Consider the following 21,642-nt stretch of genomic DNA (forward strand, 5'->3'; position numbering starts at 1 on the left):
CGGTTAATTAGTTAGTGGACTGTCAAATGACAGACCTGACCTCTCGTCAGAGAGGGCGCCCCAAATGAACAGGACAGTAACTTTCATATAAAGAAAAAAAAATATGGTCATGAGCCTCAGTCGGGGCTCGACACCAAGACAGACAGACTGACTGATCGTCAGTTGCAATGTGACTTTGACTTTGAGACAGTTAGTTGGGGGATCGAATACCTTCATCGTGACCCTACGAGTCGTAGGAGGCGACGAAAAGGGAAGTCTCAAAACTGAGACAGCAAAATATGGTCAAGAGTCCCAAGGGACTCAGACCCGAGGAAGACTGCGCAGGCAAGGGCCAGCAGCATATATAAAAGACAGATCTATCCTCTCGTCAGAGAGCGTGGCCCAAAAAACAAGTCCGTAACGGTCAAGCAGTAATAAATATCTGGTCATGAGCCCCAGATGGGGCTCGACATCAAGACATACTGACTGACTAACCGTCAGTCGCAAAGTGACTTTGACTTTGAGACAGTTAGTTGAAATATAGCAGCCGACGGAGTAACAGTGAAGAATAAAAGACTTCACCGAGATCAGTGGTACAAGAAGTAATTATAACTTTGAAGTAATGAATAATAATTATACTCGTAAGTGTGTAAACACGTGTAAGTGTTCAATAAAGAATTGCTAAATCCGAGACCCACCTCCAGTTATTTGTCACGTGACATACACAAAACGTGACAATACATTCATATTACTGTCAACTGATGCTATTTACACAACCTTCAAATGGATGAGTCATTTTTAGATAATAAGTGTTCATTAAAAGAGTAGAATGAATGTGTGTTTAAGTATTGTTTTTGTGCTATTTTAAATCGTTCTTTTACGAGGGGGTACCCAAAAGAAACCGAACTTATTTTTTTTAAACTTATTTATTCAAATTTTAAGCACAAACCTTCAATCCCCTTCAAAGTACTCTCCACTTACACTAAAACACTTGTATAGTCTTTTATTCCATTTTTCAAAACATTGTCTAAATTCGTCTTTTGAGATGCTTGACAGCGCCTCCATCGTTTTTTTCCTTCACCTCAGCAACATCAGCAAAACGCTGAAAAAAAGTTTTGATCATTTCGGGACTCTTCTTTCAAAGCACAGCATGCTTCCACGCGACCTTGTTTTTGTTCAGCAGTCAGCAGTCGTGGCACGAATTTCGCAGCCACCCTTTTCATTCCCAAATCTTCTGTCAAAATTCGCTGAACTGAGCTCCAAGTCACTCCCGACAGCTCCACAATTTCTTCAATGGTCCGTCGTCGATCTTCCTTGATGATTTCACGAATTTTTTCAACATTTTCATGTGTTCGGGCCATTGCAAAAACGACGATCACACAAAACAGTTGTCACTATAAACTCTGCCGAAACTAGTCCTTACCTTCTGAAGCAACGGTAGTCGGCTTATCGACTCAGGAATGTTAGCTCTATGCGCTCATAGCGGCAAAACGCGGTACTACAAAAGCTCTGCCCACAAAAAAATTAGTTCGGTTTCTTTTGGGTACCCCATCGTATATTCATAAGACTTTTGAGATCGGGGGCATGTGTTAGCGTAGTTGGTTGAGGCACTATGTTACAAGCCGGAAGGTAGCGGGATCAAATCCCGATAAGTTCCTTGGATTTTTTCAATTGACCTAATCCTTCTAGCCACACTATGGCCCTGGGGTCGACTCAGCCTCTAACAGAAATGAGTACCAGGAATATTCTTGGGGGTGGAGGGCGGCCGGCGCATAGAGCTGACAACCTTAACGCCATCTTTGAGCCGACTGTCTAGAAAATGTGGGAACCTCAACATCTCACAATCCTATGATCCTCAAAAGCCTGATACAGGGATACCTTTACTTACTTTATTTAAGTCTTTTGAGATCATATGGCAGATTATTAAAAACTGGTCTGAAAATGTTCTTTGTTATTTGTAATGAAGTTTATTAATGAAAATCTATATTCACATGAAAGAGTTAAGATCTCTGGTCTCTTAAATAGACTATCATTCTTCTCCTTCCAAGTATGCAAAATACTCTGGAAGCTGAAACAGCCCTTCCCCACAAACAATTACAACATCAGCCCAAGCTGGCTTGCTGCAAGTATTACTGAACACCTTGTTTCCATCCAGCCTTGAAATCTTTACTAAGATCTACTCTGAGTTGATATTTTTATAATTCTCAGAGGTGGGGGAAATAGTATCAGAGTTCATTATTTAACAATTCCTTTCAAAATGCATCCATGATATATACAAAATCTGTTGTTGAATACATCATATTAACGTAAAACTCTATAAGAAAGTTCAGGAGCAAGAGCACAAGCACTTTATGTACTGTTTTGTAGTGCCACAATCTGTACCTTGTTGAGGAGTACCCCTCGTGCGGAAGCATCCAGTTTCCTCCATGGTGAACCTATCTTAAAGGCAGCCTTGGCAGCTGCTACAGCCTTGTCTACATCAGCCTGCAACACATTGTCGAATGCTGAGGTACAGGTCAGCAGAACTTAATTTAGCTAATATGCAACTGATAAGGGAGCATGTAAATGAAGTATGAAGTACAATTTTCCTGATTCCTTCACCATACAATGCCCACAACTCTGTGCTATGGAGAATGATGTTATTCCAACAGATCAACACATCTGAACCTTTATTTGTTGAATACCAGGCATTACCATTGAAGGACAACCTATCACACATGTTAGTGGAAATTGGGAGCACATATATTTTCAGAACACCTACTTCTCCTCCCACATGAGATTTCCTATATTCAGTCAATCCTATTAGGAATCAACGTCTAGGAACTTTAAATTTGAATTTGGATAAAGAGCCCATTGTAAGCAGTCCCCAAACAGAGGTATTTTGGCAATGAAAAGAATTATGGCCATTAATATACAAGACGTTTTGGGAAGAACTAAGCATCTACTTTGCTCTGATATGACATGGACCACATTGAAAAATTATGCATTCAACAATTCTTCTATTGTTTCATGTGTATCCACTGCAGCAGGAACGTGTTTACCAAGATGTTGCCTATCAAGCTGGCCGTTGCTTAGCAACAATGTGTGAGATACACATACAGACACACAAACACACAGTGAAAGTAGGCTAACAACAGAGGAACTCTGATAACTGAGCAGCTACCTAGCAAAGGTCATCTCTATGGCTCTTCTTTGACTGCACTATACTGGCTTTCAGATGTGTCAGATATACATGTTTTTATAACACTGTAAGGGCCATCTATTTTGGCTGCACTATTCTGGCTTTCAAGAGTGGAGGGGGGGAATATAAAGACACACAGACACCAAGGTGATAACATAAGCATCCTTTAACTTTTTCAAAATAAGGAAAGTAGGCTAACAATACACTGAAATTTCCAAGCGTTTGGTGGGATTCAGAACTTTGACCCTTGTGTTATTGTGGCCTAATATATTACTAAGTTGAGATTAATACAGTGTAATTATGTGTTTGGTTGTAAATTTCATATATAATTTCATGTATGTACATGTATATATACATACATACATATTTGTTATATTACATATAAAATAATAACTTTCAGAATTACTGGGTTTTTGGACTTTGTCCATTATCCAGTATTCTAAAAACTAGAACTAAGACCCATCTGTAACCTACATACCAACAATGAACTAAATGCATCAAGTTACTGTGTACTCGTACAGTCCAGACTGTGTGGTCTTCTGGACTGTGATATCATGTAACTTCACAAGGATATACCAGTACTTCAGAGGGATATGCTGACACACCCTAGAGGCAAGATCCTAGTCTGAACAATCATCAATATGAAACCTCAAACTTACATGATGTCTATACAAATTTAATTAAAGGTTCAGTTTTAACTTCTAATTTTAGTTCATAATATAACATAGATTTACCCACACTAAGTATTTCAATTACTAAAGCTGGCACTAACTTCGCCGACAAGCAGAGGTCGCTCAGTAGGTATAGTTCGCTTGCAGACTAAAACCATGGAGTTATCTTATCTTATAATTTACTATATCATATCTTGTGGAATGGGTTGTATAAGATGGCAACTAATAATAAAGGATCCATTGTAATACGAAGTCCAATGATGTATGGTGATGTATGCTTAGCAAATAAATACTGATTTTATCAATAATACTTGTGGCTTCAGTTATTTATTTATAGTTGTGTTGTAATAGATGGACTGAAGTACACAGCAGTGAGAGACACAACAGGATGCAAAACACACATAGAAATGTGTCTATACTTATTTACTTAGTATATTAATTTAGTAGCAAACATACTTTACTGTAGTGCAAATTCAGCTATTTCTAAACATTCTCTGTAGATACTAAAGAATTACTGATGCTGTAATTATTAATGATTCAGCTCACTGTAACATATTTTGTTCTTGTGATATGTTCCTGGAACAGTATTACACTTCTGTGTGTTTCTAAATGTGTAAATAATTAGAAGGAATTAATATGTTATAAACAAATACATGTACAAATACAAATACAATGGAAAGCATTGAGAAAGGTACTTACTTCAAGACCAACCAAGCCCCATCAATACTAACAATATAAACTGCACTCTGTAATGCATTCAGTCTGTTTCTACTTCTTCAAGCAGCAGTTCCAGCACTGGACTGCCAAACCAAGTATTGCACATAAGATCCAAAGTTTGCACTATTCCACATTTAACTTGCCTGTTTCATCATCGACTTTTTTGTATTCCAAACAGTAAGACTTATCCACATTTTTATCCCACAGAATGAATATTACTTCAACACTGTTGTATTAAATGAACATTACGGGATGAACCATTTACCTTGTCTCCTTCAGCAATGTCTACAATCTTCTTTCCTGTTGCTGGATTCACAGTGGGGAAAGTCTTTCCAGAGACAGAGTCCACAAATTCATTATTGATGAACAACTGCAAATAAATGCAAATGAAAAACTGAATAACAGCAGCAACAAAAGAGAAGAAATGTGGTACAAGGTCAGAGATAATCATTGCAGAGTTGAGCCTTTGATTATACCATACTATATAAGGCTGACTTACAACAGCACCAACTAAAACCAGATCTGTAATCTACATAAAAACACAATAACTAGAGCAGCACCCAGAATCTCATCTAATAAGGGTTAAACAAAAAGCTTTGTATCAACAACCTAAGACATTTAAAGACAAAACATAACCACAGATGGAACTGAAACTGTACATTGTAATGTAAACATTTATTCTTGAAATAAAATTGACAATCTCAGAATGAAGACATTGCTTGCTCCATGCTAAGCATTATGAGTTTACAACAAAACCAGATTGCTTTTACTTTTCCCATGCACAAATTGTTTCATATATGTGCCTTATTAGCATCAAGCTTTTATACCTGCTTGTAGAGGAAACATTCTGAACATTATACTGTAGTTTATTTTACTCTCTGGCAGTAACTAAATGCTGCAAAAGGAACTGGGTTTAAGCTATAAGACAACTGTTTGTAACATATCTAATGGTGCAACATAGTACCAGTAGGCAGGGTTGTGGGCCATCACATGAGAAAGAAAAGGATTAGAGAGATAACCTTGTCTGTATGGGACAGGAAAGGCCATGTGTTACCATAGTAATATTCAAGTGAAACTGTGAAAATCTTGTCATTATAACCATAACCAGTTCAGTTATGAATAGGAAAACAACTTCTGAACACAGTAATCATGTACTTGAGCCTTGTTAGCATGTACGAAATTATCTCAAATACACGTAAACTGTAATGTTGCCCGTGATTAATTAAGCACCATGCAGTGAGAATGTATGAGGGGAACAGAGGTAGAGCAGCACACATTTTTAACCACAATACTTCTGTATAAAGTTGAGTGGAGTAATTGGCATCATGCTTCATCTGCTCTATCACTGAGCAAGAGGCCCAAATATCAACTGGAGAGGAGACTGGGTGGGTGCCGGAGTCGGACTGATTGTGGTGGACAACTTAACCCCCCCCCCCTTCCTGCTTCATTTGAACACCTGTAATACATGACTATAATCAGTAAGCCATGCTAGTTTCCGTGCAACATAAGGCAAACTGTATTACACTAACATAAAGCAAATACGAGATAAATATTGTTTCTTCTTGGTACCTAAGTGCATCCGGCGAACTGGGATAGCGCAGTCAGTATAGCCACTGGTTACAGACTAAATGACTGAGAGGTTGGAGTTCGAGTCCCGCTAGGAGCAAGATTTATCTTTTCTCCATGCAGTCCAGAACAGTTCTGGGGACCACCCAGCTTCCTACCCAATGGGTACCGGGGACGTTTTCCCCGGGAGTAAAGCGGCTGGGGCGTGAAGCTTACCACTCACCTCCATCTAGTGCCAAGGTCAAGAATACATGGCTCTACATATCCACTCACCCATACATCTTCATGGGGTAGTGCTTATTTAAGCATAGGGACAGCTTTACCTTACCTACGTGCATCTGTTTGTGCAGTAAACAGTGTATGTCGAAACACTGCAGGCAAAAGAGACATAAAAAACCGATTTTCACACTGCAAAGGGCGTTGCACGTTCTTACACGCAAGTTGGGACAATTTTAGTTATTTATATGTGCATCGAGTTTGTTTATACAAATCTACTGTAGTTCATTAGAAGATTCTGTTATATTCGCCATTAATTAACAATTTTATTTTTATGTTACAGACCACGGACAACGATAAAGATATGGTATGGAAATTGGTCGTTAGGTCAAAGATATAGAAAAACAAGAGGTCAAGAGCGTATCTTGATTGTAAAATAAACTGTTCGTGACTACATTATATTATTCGGCAGGAAAACTGCAAGAACAGGTTCATATATTAATGACAGAAATATCTTATAGTTAGGCCCGAGTTAGGCCGCGCCATAGCTCAAGCGGTTAGTCGCTGGCTTCCCACCGCTGAGGCCCGGGTTCGATCCCGGGTCTAGTCAAGTGGGATTTGTGGTGGACAAAGTGGCGCTGGGGCAGGTTTTCTCTGATTACTTCGGTTTCCCCTGCCAATCTTCATTCCACCAATTGCTCCACAATCACCCTCACCTATCATCTGGGGCTGGTACAATAGGATAGAAGTGGCTGCAGTACAAATGGCTTTTTTTATTGCTAGTGGGGTGGGACTAAGTCCCTTGTACTGCGGCCACTTCTGGCCTATTGTACTAGCCCCAGATGATAGGTGAGGGTGATTGTGGAGCAATTGGTGGAATGAAGATTGGCAGGGGAAACCGAAGTAATCAGAGAAAACCTGCCCCAGCGCCACTTTGTCCACCACAAATCCCACTTGACTAGACCCGGGATCGAACCCGGGCCTCAGCGGTGGGAAGCCAGCNCCCTGTAACAGGCGATGGAGGTCCACAGGGTTGTGAGACGTCGAGGTTCCGAAATTTTTCTAGGCAATAGGCACGCAGATGGCGGTGAGATTGTCAGCCTTAAGCCGACCTGCACCCTCAGGAAGATTCCTGGTACTCATTTCTGTTACAGGCTGGGTCGACCCCAGGGGCATAGTGCAGTTTGGAAGGATTAGGTCAATTGAAAAATCCAATGATCTTCTCGAGGATCGAACCCCAACCTTCTGGCTTGTATCATAGTGCACCAAACGAAATTAGTAATAGACGCATATCTTTTATTTGCCTAGAGTTTCAGTACGCGTATGTTTAAGGTAACACTTCTGTGTTTCTGTTGTTTCTAGGGATAATGATAATAAACTATCAGTGTGCAGCCGGTATAGCCACTGGCAACGGCCAGGACGTAATTTTTGACCGAATATGCACTCCATCAGCTATGGAAACGTTTTCGGCAAACAACGCTACTGCAAAGCCTACCGAAGCATGGGTACGTGCCTCATTGTCTCACTGACGCCTGGCAGTCAATTTCGCAACTAGGCCTCCTCGTCCTCCTCCTGCTGAGTGAAGATTGAATAGTGTACGGGAAAGCCAAGAACAGCCTTCAAAGAAGCGAATGAGATTTGGTAGGATAGAAAAGATCAGGCCATAAACGACGAAGACAACACGGAAGAATCGCATGTGTCGAGTAGTATTAATGGTAAGGCGGGCAGTTACACGTACTGTGTACGAAGTTTCTTGAATACTAGAATTGGTCGTGGAACAGAGATACAGGACGCCCGAAGGTGGGAAGATAAGCTAGGTGCACAGGCATTAGTGCCCAGAGAAGGAACGAATAAAAAGGAAACGTGATGAAAACCTTGAGAAGAGAAATGGCAACCCTAAAAAGTCCTGGCTGAAGATCAGTAGGACTGCCGTTTATCGGCTCCATATTCTCTGACCAGAGAGGAACGACTGAGCGGGCGTGGCGGAGGTTGTCCTGTACGCCCTTTACAGTCTACAGATAACCCCTTGACTCTTGCTAGCATGCTAGTTAACTGACGCAGAACAAGGTTTATGAAGATAACAAACATAAATGGTACTCGTACTGAAAATGCCAGTTCTCTTAGTTAGTTAGTTATTGGAGAGGGTGGGTTTCCCCATGCACCGCGACCAGTTTGATCTATTGTGCTTCCCTCTATGATATTCTACCAGTCTCTTTACCCTACCGATATTGGTGCGTGCCATCAGTCCCGACCGAGCCAGCGAGTTCTCTAGTGGCTTGGCAGTATCTATAATGCCTCCCCCATCTATCAGAGGCATTAGAGACTACTGTTGGGCGGGAAACGTCCTTGAATTTGGCTCAGTGACCTCCTTTGGAGATATGAGGTTCTTTTACGTGCCGTAAAGCTACGACACGGGACACACGGCTTAAAGCCCCTCCCGGAGGACTTGTTCCCTGAATTCTTCCGCCCTTAAAAATTCTACGACCTCCGCCGGGTTTGAACCTGCGTACCACGAGTCATGAGGTGGGAACGTTACCTCTAGACTACGGAGGCCGCTGCCAGTTCTCTTACTTTTTCTTTCATTGTGAAAATGGTCTCGCAGATTTNGGGGGGGGGGGAAGAACCGGATAACTTAGCTTAGAAACATGTTTTTACCGTCTTACGATGTTTTAGGGGCCCCTATACTAAAGAAAGACGGCGGCACTTGTGCAGGATCCTCCAGTTTTTACTTTCATGGCATTAACATTTCTTCAAATTCTGATCTTTTTCTTTTTATCCGGGGGATTAAGGTGGGAAAGGATGCCTGGTTTGCCTCCCCCACCCCATTTCGCTGGCGCCATGCTGGTCCTCAAGTAAGTAAAAGTAAAAGTATCCCTGTAACAGGCCGTGGAGGCCCATAGGGTTGTGAGATTTTGAGGGTCCCACATTATCTAGACAATCGGCTTAAAGATGGCGGTAAGGTTGTCAGCCTTTCGCGCCGGCTCAGGGCCATAGTGCGGCTGGAAGGAATAGGTCAATTGAAGAAATCTAATGACCTCATCGGGACTTGAACCCGGCTTGTAGCATAGTGCTTAAACCAACTACGCTGCCGCGTGCCCCACCATGCCCCTACGGAACTAAATTTCAATCAACATCTTGAAGTACTGTTACGGATATAGCATACCTGAAATTCTAGCATAACAATTCACACAGTACCTTTTAAGACAACTAAAAAAAACTAAACCTCGTGGCCCGTATTTTGATGACATGTCATATTTTTTTCCTTGTATCCTATGCGACGCTCTTAAATATATACATCTCGGATATGAGCTGCTGGTTACAGAAATGTAAATTTTATACGTAATTTTTTTCATTTTTGACATTTTTAGGTTTAAGTTAATTTTTTGGTAAATTTTTGGACTTTTAAGGGTATTTCTTGTCTTTTTGGCCATTTTAGGGTATTTTTCTTCATATGTTTTCTGAAATGTGAATAATATGGAAGCGAAGTGTTCTTTCCCTTTCTCCTTTAGGTCATTTTTCTGCATTTTTTTCGGTCAATTTATAGGTCATTTTTTAAATATTTTTAGGTCATCAAAATCCGAGCCCTGCATATTACATTTTTGGGTCATATTTTAGGTCATTTTTCTGGATTTTTCGGTCATTTTTTAAATATTTTCAGGTCATCAAAATCCGGGCCCTGCATATTACATTTTTGGGTCATATTTTAGGTAATTTTTCTGGATTTTTTCTACCATTTTATAGGTCATTTTTAAAAATATTCTAGGTCATCAAAAACAGGGCCCTGCTGGTAACACATGCTTCGAGTCAAAATATCCCGAGTGACTACGTCACAGAAAGAGGAAAACGAAAGAAGATGGTTGAAAAAAAAAAGGGAGAGTACAAGGAAGAAGGCCTGGGTTCGGTATTATATGCTTTATGGTTTGGCGATCTTCACCTCCCTCCCCGTACCGTGGCTGGGTGGTATTTGTAACAGTGAACGAAACTCAATATATATTTTGCTATGCGTTGCGTTTTGGAAAAAATTTCCATTCTGTTTTGGGGCCGAATTTCGAGGGTCCCTATTTTTGGTACTAGAATATTCACATTCAGTGCTCACCTATCTATGGCGGATAAACTCTCAGATACCGAAAATTAATAACATGCCCAAATGTTGAAGCGATTGCGCAGGCGCACTTTCATACATGCACACATGCAGACGACATTCCAAAAAGAACTTCGTACTGGGATGGGGGGCTCCATACGTGTGCATCCGTTAAAATCTAGAAATCGATTCTTTCTTCATGATCACAATGATTTATCAAAAATATTACACATATGAGAGAGTAAAAATTAACGGCCTGTCATTATCCAAGTTCAACTTACTCCCCAAATTAGGGTCCATCATATCTTGCGTAGGCAACCTTAAGGAAGAAGCTCCTTGTGAGGGTATATCTGGATTTCAACCGGCCTAAGAATACCGGAAGTATGCTGAATATAGAATCGAGAAACTTTTTAATTATGACATAACGGTCTACGTCAATAACGGGCGATGACGTACCCTCGTTCCCAACAGGAGACGGAATAAAATATAAATGTGCGATGCTGTCTGGCATTCTTTTCAAGTTTCAGATGCTACTGAAACGATTGGCCTTCAGCAGGCCGACAAATGTCGCATGTAAATGTTCTCATGTTTGCAGGCCGCCAAATAAACAGTATGTCAGACATGTGGGTTGGAGGGAGATGGTAAGTAATTTCGGAGTATGATATTCTTACAGATCTGCGTGACCGTGAATTCTAATGCAATGACTTCGGTCACCTATACACAGAAATCGCTGCCGTCTCAGAACATGAATATTTGCATTTTCCTATGTTCTCCTGCGAAAGCAGAGGCGTGAGCCTATGACGGTCTGATTCTGGTTCAAATGAGTCTCCGTTTGCGTGAATGATTTAGAACAGCTTTACAACAGAAGAGACCTAGGCACTAATGTCGACGCGGCTCCGGATTCATCTACAGACTGTTTCTGGCAATATGACACTGATGTACAATTCTTCCTACCAGTATAGAGATTTTGGATTTAGAGTGACGGTTTGAATCTATGCCATCTGTCGCAAAAGCGAATCAGCTATGGAACCTTCTTCTATAACGCTCGCATTTAAGAGACTTGCGGATCACTTTCTAGTGTATCCTTTGTTACTTTCGAGTCCATCTGGCGTCAAGACGTCATTTAAGCTGGCGTCATATTTTTATTGCACTAATTCCTCTTCAGTCAGGAAGACACGCATTTTACCAACATCACCGTCCTTGGGGTGGAGCTTCGAGTGGTGTTGGAAAAGATCAGTGCGAGGGTTGCTCCTAATTTCAATATTTTCGATCTACATGGCTCAGATATGGGAAGTGCAGCCGACATGGATTCGAGACCTTGATTAGAAAATTTAGTCGTTCTTTAATGGGGCTGAATTTCCTATCAGGAGGCAACTATAAGATCAGACTGCTAAAGTGAGTGATATATTTGCAAGGAAAGAGTTGCCAGCCCCACAGAAATTGAAAAAAAGAGCCAGAAGAAAAATTTCGGAAAAACAGAGATTAACAGGGAAGTGCGCTGTACGTGTGGTACATACGAAGATACAAGAAATTTCATTACATTCCAATTAAAAATCTGAGGTGAAGAAGTTATTTTGGGGACGCAGGGACAACTTTACTTTTTGTCAAGTAGTATACTGTATATTAGGCATAAGGTCTAGAGAGATATTGGGAAAAGCAAACAAGAAAAACATTCTAGTCATGGTCGTAATTCCACAGTCTCATCTGATCACGACTATTATTTTTGCAGTCATATTCAACCAAAAGGAAAAACAACTCCTGATAACGAAACAAGGGCGCTGCTATAGGGTACTCTATCTCTCCGGTCGGCATTTATCAGTAACGGAGGCCATGCAAATCACGCAGGCCTCTGAATGGATTCTCAAGAGCATCTCAAAAACTTTTCGTCCTTAATCAAGCGGTTCGTCTTCAGATCTTTCCTTAGCGCATTCGCTTTCGATGCTGTGAACCATCTGATGCAGACTTCCTCTGCAGGCCAAAGCCTAACTCGTTTTACGTATAGATGAGATCTGAAGGGAAGGTTAGTTATTTAAGAGCAACATGAATAAGGAGACAAGTACAAAAATAAACACAGTTAGTTGCAAAATACGAAGGTCATCTCACATACAGATTGTGAAGGGCTCTGACGACGGTGAGGCACGTGGTAGCATAGTTGGTTGAGGCACTATGCTACAAGCCGGAAGGTCGCGGGTTCGAGTCCCGACCAGGTGGAATTTTTCAATTGACCTAATTCTTCCAGCCGCACTATGGCCCTGGGGTCGACTCATCCTCTAACAGAAATGAGTTCCGGGAATCTTCCTGGGAGGTAAAGGGCGGCCGGGGCGTAAGGCTGACAACTTTACCGCCATCTGTGAGCCGATTGTCTACATAATTTGGGACCCTCAACGTCTCATAACCCTATGGGCCTCCATGGCCTGTTACAGGGATAGCTTTAACCATTTTTTTATTCTGTCCTTGGGTTGTTACATAGTGCGGCTGTGGGCGATATTATCGACGTTTCAGAAGTGCATGCTAACTCCACTGCAGAGCCAAAAAATTAACAGTGTTACATAAATAGAAAATACGCACAACAAATGTATCTCAAATATATTTCTGAGCGATTTTCAGATGCCAGCTCCTTAAAGTAAGGCGTCAGTATGCCAGTCTATAATACTGAAAGGACTGCGAGAAACACTGTTGCTAAGTTGTAGACCAGAAATGGAACAGGGAAGGCGACAGGAAGGCCACGAAATCTATTGAAAAAGAAAACATAGGAATATTCATGAAGAACCTGAATAGGAAAGGGGGAGCCTCTATAACAAAGCTAACTACGAGCAGAAAAGTGCTTATATTTCTAGAGACCTCTCTACGTCTAAGCTTTGCAGAATGTAATTCATGAATGACGTCAGTGTCGTTTTCAGATCTCCTGTAACTGATGTTGTACCGGTTCTAACTGCATATGTTTAAAAATGAAGACACTTTCCTAAATTCTTATCCTTATCGAACACTTAACAATTTTCACTGTGTAAGTAAGCTCTTACGCAAACTACGTCAGTGACATCTACTGTGCACATACCTGCGTGCTGGCATACCTGTAAGGAGTTTTTTTTATTGCTAGTGGGGTGGGACTAAGTCCCTTGTACTGCTGCCACTTCTCGCCTATTGTACCAGCCCCAGATGATAGGTGAGGGTGATTGTGGAGCAATTGGTGGAATGAAGATTGGCAGGGGAAACCGAAATACTCGGAAAAAATCTGCCCAGCGCCACTTTGTCCACCACAAATCCCACTTGACCATACCCGGGATTGAAACCGGGCCGCCGCGGTGGGAAGCCAGCGACTAACCGCTTGAGCTATGGCGCGGCCCCAGCAAGAAGTTACTCGTACGTAAGGGAACATAAAAGCCGAGCGGTCTAACGCCTGCTGTTTACTGACAGAACAGTGGTACTGTGGGCTTGAATCGTACCCAGGAAATTATCTATGCCTTCATTCTTCTGTGTTCGTGTTATCTTGTGTAGGTAGAGGCCTTGCGACGGGCCGATTACCCCGTTCAAGGAGTCCCACTAATATCTATAATTAACATCCCAAAACTCGGACATTTTCACTTTTAAATTCGGCGGTACCTACAATACAAACTATGTGGCTGCATGAACTTCTGAGGTGAGGCGATACAAAACCTTTAAAGAGCACGAGTAATCATCTGCGAAAAAGGCCCTGTGAACGAATACTACGGCTACTTTTACTGTAAAATAACCCGGCGGTCACTAAAATATATATCAAGTTCTCAGTTTGACAAGGCTAAGTAATTATTTACCGAAACTGAACTGACGTGAAATTAGGCACGGAATACAAATTCTGTATGGAGTTGTAACCGTACGCACCCTTCACGGAGGGCTCATGGTCCTCTGAACTGGCCTTTTGTTGCGAGGGACTGAAGGGAGGTTGGTGAGTCCATTGCATTCGGGGGAGGAGTAGGTATACCTTCTTTCGTCCGTGCTTGTGGGGGTGGAGGACCTGTGGATCGAAGTTTCGAGAAGGTGTGCAGACCGGAAGGGGTCCGTGCATTTGGTCATGAAGCCCTCCCAGTGGAAAGTTCGAGATGGGTAAGAACGTGGTTTCTGGGAGCAGCGGCGGTGGTCAGGGGGCAGTTAGTGAGTAGAAGCCAGGGAGCGAGGAGGTTCAGGTGGAACCTGTGCTAGGGGGTTAACCGATCGAGTCCGCATCCAAAAAAACGACGTAAGCGAGCCAACACCCGTGTACCCCTGAGATATAAGACTCATTCCGCTGAATTTTGTCGAGGCATACACCGCGTGGTATTAAAGCGTGTGGGGGCGGGTGTAGAGTTCGTTTATACTGTTTACCCCGAAGACTGAGGCGGCAAATCCCTCCGAAACGTTGGCACCAATGTCCCAACTACGCAGCATCACATTCCAGACGACAATAATCTTCATTTTCATTATTAAGACACGCGGTACCTACATAACAGGTATCACATTAGCATATAGGATTGCTGTTCCTTTTGGAAACCGTCATAAAATTAACACAGCGAACTGGGCGTTATACAGACGCTCGTTCTTAACGGCGAACGTTGTTAAGTCCGTCCAACTTGCGTGCTAATTTATACACGACAGCCACAAAGTTTCCCGCATTGGTGCATCGTTGAGCCACTTGAAGCCGGTCCTTCGCCTGGACGTGTCAACATGTGTCAGGAAGTTCTCAAATGATCACCGTGTTCCAAGGTCATTCATATTGCCGTTTATCACTTGGGAGTCTTTAATCGGAGGGGAACATTAAATGTATTCTGGCCAGCTCAACCTGCCACCATGTTAAAAGTCCGGCGTTTAAAGGTTAAAGAATACATCGGCATATACCACGTCCGTATGTTCCTCCGATCATGAGACTCCATAACCCGGTGTCGGATTTTGACGAATTTTTGTATTGCCTCTTCTCGCCAAAACCTCACTGATAAAATAAAATTTTTAATCTTATTTGTCAATATTTACTTAATGCCCTGCATAACACCAATACAAATCTCATTAGCCCTACAGAATATAGCAGTCCAAAACTTCTCCTTCAAACGAAGAATATATGAATTAAGGATACAAATACTTTAGGATATGGACTGGGTATTTTTCGTATAAACAGCAATATTCTGGAATGTTTAGGTCTATTACAGGAACTGCTACAGTATATTCCGTAGTCATTCTACAATCCTAGATCAATCAACCTCACATGATTGTTTTTAGTGTTTGCATCCTTGGTGAGTGAATACAAATAATAATATTAATTTTTCTAATAACAACCTGCAGTAGTGTACACTAGACAGCAACTGTATACCACGTAAACTAGGTTGAATACAGGAACATAATATTAACTATTGGCATACAGTCATGCCGAAGAAATAAGGTCATTTGGCTCTCAAAGAAGCAGAATATAATAACAGCAACGTAACGAATTAAAGCAACAAATAATAGAAGAATTGTGGAAAAGCTAATATGAAGATATGAGGGGTCTATTACAGCACAATGATATGAAGCCGGTTAGAGCTCACGACATTTTTCACATTTCTAATTAACTTAAACTCAATGCAAGTTTTGAGGTTTTCACGGCGATGACTATGAAGAAAGTCGTCTTNACTTTAACTCAAGTTTTACACAAAAACTTATACCTAACCCCAATTTAATTTAATGTCCAATAAGTAGTATATGAGTAAAGAATAATAAGTACATATATAATATAGCCACTTTAAGGCTTATGCATGTAAACTACGTATATAATCAGAATTATTGGGTTTTTGGACTTTTTTCATCGTCCGGTATTCTAGAAACTAGAAAACACAACGTTTCGGAAAATGGATCTGTTTCTGTTCGTGTTTTCTAGAATACCGGACGATGGACAAAGTTCAAAACCCAGTAATTGTGAGTGTTATACACCATCGTGAGAACCCTTCAGAATCTAGGGCTTATAGCAACTGACACTCGTACAATGATAAGAAATACTGAATTCAATAATTAATCGTGTAACTAAGAGCACCGGAAGATGATCCATTAAGGGTAGAAACATGCTGTGTGGTTTTAAATAATAAACAATTGTTGCGCTGTCGGCTGAATTAGTAAAATTAATATTATTAACGTCACATGGCTATTAGCTTACGAAATGACGTATCCTACTTCATCGTCGGTGCTGTGCAATAATTACCGACGTGTTCAACTACACATATACATCGCGCATGTCTTTATTCTTCGTTGGATATTTGGGCAATAACCGATTTATATATATATATTTAAAAATTAATGCATTAAAAATGTTGTGCTTGTGCTTAATTACCTATTTTAAATCTAGTTTGTCTTAAGAGATTTTAAACACAACAAGAATTATGGGCATTCTCCTCACTCGTGGCGACATAACACCAACAGCGTCATTAATTTCGGTTGCATTTTTGTTTCTCTGAGAACGTGATTTTGCACCATAAAATGTGTCTATCAAGGATTTAGAAGAAAACACTGGGGGGGGTTTAACAAGCAAAATGGCATGGGAAAGCAACTAAACAAATACGAGTATTTTGTGGTCACGTAATAACGCTTAGAATCAACACGCATGAAGGATACTGTTTATAGGTGTATTTCAGTTAGATCACACATTATTATTATTATTATAATACCATGAACTTAACATTACGCTTTACAGTACTGTACTTCTATAGCACTTCACACTGAGATTACCATTGTGAACTTTGCTTTATAAATGCCCAATCATATTAAATATTTTCATAACAAATATAACTGACACATTCATTCGTCTTATTCTGTGTCAGGTGTGAATGCACTGGATTATATGTACGTTGCAAACATTCCTTTCGTTTCATATACCGGCCTGATGTTGCTGTTTACCGCCAACAAAAGCACATGGCGCTACTTCAGAGCTAAAAGTCATCCTTACCTTGGTATATTTGATCTCCGGGAGAGTCATCACGTAGCAGCTAAAAATATGCAATGTTATAACCGCCTACGCCCAACTGCGACTCAAGCCACACTGAACCATACTGCGCACAACGTTAAAATCTTATATACACGATCAGCTCCACCATTTGTTGCAGCGGTTGCGAGTTGATCCCGGAGGTCTAGTTATCGCAGATTTTTAAGCACAATAGACCACTGTAGGTCGCGGTGCAAGGCCCGAGAGGGCCTGGCCTACCCCTCATATTTATCGCAATACCACGAGAATACAATACACGATATATGTTTGGGTGGGGAGAGTGTGCACTCCGAAAGTAACGGTGTGGCACGTATATGGCGACTCCAGTGCTGATGTGCTGTCATGCATATCTCTACACGACACTGGGATTTTCGAACTTCAGAAAAATATATCCTTGGTTTGAAACCCGTAATAGGGGCTGAATGTATGGTACTAGAGTCTGGTTATTTTCATACTGTATAGCCGAAGTGTGACAAATGGTGTTGCACATCACTCTTGCACTACATACAGCTGTAGACGATGTTTGAAATTTGTGATTGGATTTATCTGTCGTTATGCAGACAGGCCGCTTTCTGAGGAAGCATCGAGCAATTAACGAGAGTATTATGGCTCTTTGTAGCTACCAATCCAGTTCGCAACCTTAAATGCCCTTCCACGTTACCTTTGATTTAACCACTATTCAACCAAATGGACTGAGGTGTAAAAGTGCCCTACTATAAGTCACAGATGAGAGTTATTAACGTGCCAGTGACTGGTATACTACTCTGTTAGTAAAAGCCCAGGGTGACATTTGCATCTCTCTCAAAATAAAAGGTTTGGAAGCTGCACACAAAGTGTTGAGAGTAAGGGGAAAGCGTAAATCTTGTGCACTTAGTAACTGAGAAGAGAGGCAATATCACGTGCTAAATGCACAGTATTTTCCCATTTCATGGTGCCCACAGATTCACTGGAATAATTATCATAGCTTAATGCTCTTCGTATCATAATCCACAAACAGTATATGTTGCAGTGCACAATTGTCTAGCGAACAAACACACTGCCTGTAGACCTCTGATACATGAAAACACTGGTATAATATATGCTCGATTTATATCATGCAGTTTATTATGCAGTCTGTTGTTGCGTAGATATCAACACACTAATGTAATAAAAACTGTATTTACTTTGGGGAAAGTTCTGCTAGAAGCACAGTATAGAAGAATTGCACAAAGTTAAAAAGAAACTGTGGTTTTCTTAAGTACCAGAAGGGCCAAAAATCTGTTCCCTTAATTTTCTCATTAAACTCTGCTATTAAGAATACATAACTAACATATTTCACTTTCAAAAAATTATGCAACCAAAGGTTAAGCATACACAATATATGCCTCAAAGTCACATTGTAACAGAGACATTACATCAAAAGAATAAAAGAAATCTGATTTCAACACAATCTAAACTCAATCAAGACTTTATTTCCTAACTGCGTAATTTTCAGTAATATGAATGAATAGTGGCAAGGATACTTTACTATTAATTTTGGTCACCACAATTTGTGTTTAAATACACATATTATGCATTACATGCTTCAGCTTTTTTGACCGTAATCAAGTAATATATGTTTCCACATTCACTTCGTTTTTCTATTTTCTCCCTGCAGTGGCAAATGTCTACATCTTGAAGTAATCACAGTGTTATGTGCCAATCTCTCTTATAATCAAATTATGCTATATTATTAGAATTTGAAAAATGTTAATATGTTGCGTTACAATTTGTGTGTACCTCGTTTATGTTGTGGTGTTGTGAATGCTGTTTTCTCTTGTTTTTCTACTCATTGTAAATACTGATCTCCTCATGTAGAATATTGTGCTGGTATTCAGTATGTGTGTTCTACATGATCTGTAGAAATGCATTGTTTTGTTTTTTGTGCTTCTGTTCTTGTGGACTGACCCTGTTGAGGGAGGTTTTGTGTCTGGGTGAGTGGCTGTATGGAACTGATGATGGTTGAAACATGTTGTATGTAGGTCAGTCAAAACGTTCCCGGAATTCCCCTGCAGGCAGAGAACGAGCAATAAGAAAGTGCACACACTGTTGTGGTGGGAAGCTCAGCATGTCTGCTCGCAGGCGCAACAGGTCTGGACAGGTTTCAGCGTGCAGTGTCGTTACTGTTCCGTTTGAATTAGGAGTGAGTGTTGATCATTCGGAGCAATGTCGCAGTTCGAACAGCGTATGTGCAAATGGGGAAAATCTGCTTCTGAGATGCTATTGGCCCTGCAGTAAATTTACCGTGATACTGCACTAAAGAAATCTGCAGTTTACGACTGGTTTTCCCGGTTTAAGAATGGGCAGGAGACGTTAAGAGGATGACCAGCGCAGCGGGAGACCTTCGACATCCACAACTGAAGAAATGATTGGAAAAGTGCGACACCTGATTCGATGTGATAAAAGAATGACCATCGTGGAGTTGGAGCAAGAAGTTGGTACTGTTACTGGCCATTTCTATGTGAAATTTTTGCAGAGGTTGCGCGATGCGGTTTGGAGGAAGCAGAGTGACAAGTGGCAGGGACAGTGGCTTCTGCATCACGATAATGCACCAAGCCACACATTGCTTGTTGTGCAGCAATTCCTTGCCAAGAAAAACATTCCTGTCATCACTCAACCACTGTACTCTCCGGATCTTGCTCTGAGTGACTTTTGGCTGTTCCCTACTCTGAAAATGGGCTTCAAGGGGACACGTTTCCCAACCATGGAGGACATCAAATCAAATGCGACAGCTGGGCTCCGGAAGATTCCAAAAGAAGCCTTCCACCGCTGCCTCCAACAATGGCAGGATTGATGGAGCAAGTATGTATGCGCGCAAGAGTCCTACTTTGAAGGTGATTAGGTAAGCGTTGCCGTATGTCCTACCATTAGAGTGCTATACCACCATTCTGGGAACTTTTTGACTGACCCTTGTATAATACAGTGTACTCATACTTATACACACATATTTGTCTGACTGAAATAATTACTTATTCATACAATTTAACACTGCAGTATTTTTATGTTAGGGTACTTCTACAGCCTACTTGGTTGTGTGAAGTTTTCAGCAGGTACTACAATTATGTAATGAACATTTGGCCACACTGTCTCACAAAGTCAATTCCACCCAAACTAGAAATTTGTCATAAACACTGTAAATATTGTATCTTAGCATCATGTTGTGTTGTATTTCCAACTGTATTTATTTCTGTAAGCACAAAACTTGGCCAATGCAGGGGGTGAGGAGTGCAGCCAACAGTGAAATTGCACACCAGATGATGGCTGAAAGGTCAAAAGATGTAGCAGTTAACTAACGCATAGTGTATCTTTACAGAAATCTTGCTGACAGAAATAAATACAATGAAAAATTTGTCATCAAACTAGAACCACCATTCAGATACATGTTACATGTCTTCAACTCAGGATTTTTGTGTTATGTCCACATATTATTTAACCATTTGTAAGAATTACATCAATGATCTGCTGCTGTTACTTTGTCACTGTCTGGTTATGTGCTTTCTACATAGGATTTAGTGCAGTCAAAAATTACTGCAAGAAGGAATAAGAGTTACAATTAAGTGATTGCTAATGAAGAAAACATATGGGACTATAAGTGGGAAAATTAAGAAAATTACAAAAAGATGAGCTGCACAATTTGTACTCTTCACCTAATACTGTTGGACAATTAAATCAATAAACTTTATATGGAAGGGGGATGTAGAATGTATTGAACAGAACTGCACACATAATTTTTGTTGGAAAAGCTCTGGAAATATAACACTTGGGGAAATCCAGGCTTAGATCCATACAGCCATTACTGACATTAAAAATGAATACTCAATAAAATTCCCTGCTTTGACATCTTAAATTAAGACCACAACACATAAGTTTGTTAGTCATTTGATGTGATGTTTAATCTCATATATTTTTTTAAAAAACTGACTTGTCCAATTGTACATAATGTAACGGTTATGGATGTTAAATCAATCAATCAATCAATCAAAGTTTCATACTTGCTTGTGTACAATATTGTTAAGTTCCTGCAAACAAATTCACATGAGTAAAATATTTTACATTTTTTATCTAGGAGAAAATATGGAACTGGATTTTAGGTAAATGGGGTTATGAAGATGTTGCCTCTCAGAAGAGTTCACTGTAAGGCTTCAATATTAGAATTCAGAATAAGGCTTTAGAGGAGATGATGATGATATAATGTTATGTATGTTCCACATCACACAAGGCTCATTTACCACACAAATGATTATGAACTCCAAATTATTTT

The 21,642-nt window shown here is 40.6% G+C and overlaps 1 protein-coding gene across 2 annotated transcripts in view; it reads right to left on the reverse strand.

Moving 5' to 3' along the window:
- Positions 1–17,519, reverse strand: part of LOC111870183 (aldehyde dehydrogenase, mitochondrial) — a 37,558-nt gene extending 20,039 nt beyond the window's left edge. The window contains exons 1-3 of one of the 2 annotated variants that reach the window (XM_023862259.2): positions 17,328–17,519; positions 4,814–4,918; positions 2,362–2,463 (exon numbers count right to left, since the gene is read on the reverse strand). In XM_023862259.2, the coding sequence (XP_023718027.1) occupies positions 2,362–2,463; positions 4,814–4,918; positions 17,328–17,357 (237 nt within the window). In that variant the 5' untranslated portion in view covers positions 17,358–17,519. Of the gene's footprint in view, positions 1–2,361; positions 2,464–4,813; positions 4,919–17,110; positions 17,276–17,327 lie in introns of those variants that run through there. The other variant, XM_023862260.2, reaches the window with a different exon arrangement.
- Between the last annotated feature and the right edge of the window lie 4,123 nt (positions 17,520–21,642).

Source organism: Cryptotermes secundus, unplaced genomic scaffold (genome assembly GCF_002891405.2).
Source record: "Cryptotermes secundus unplaced genomic scaffold, Csec_1.0 scaffold779, whole genome shotgun sequence".
Classification (NCBI taxonomy): Eukaryota; Metazoa; Arthropoda; class Insecta; order Blattodea; family Kalotermitidae; genus Cryptotermes; species Cryptotermes secundus.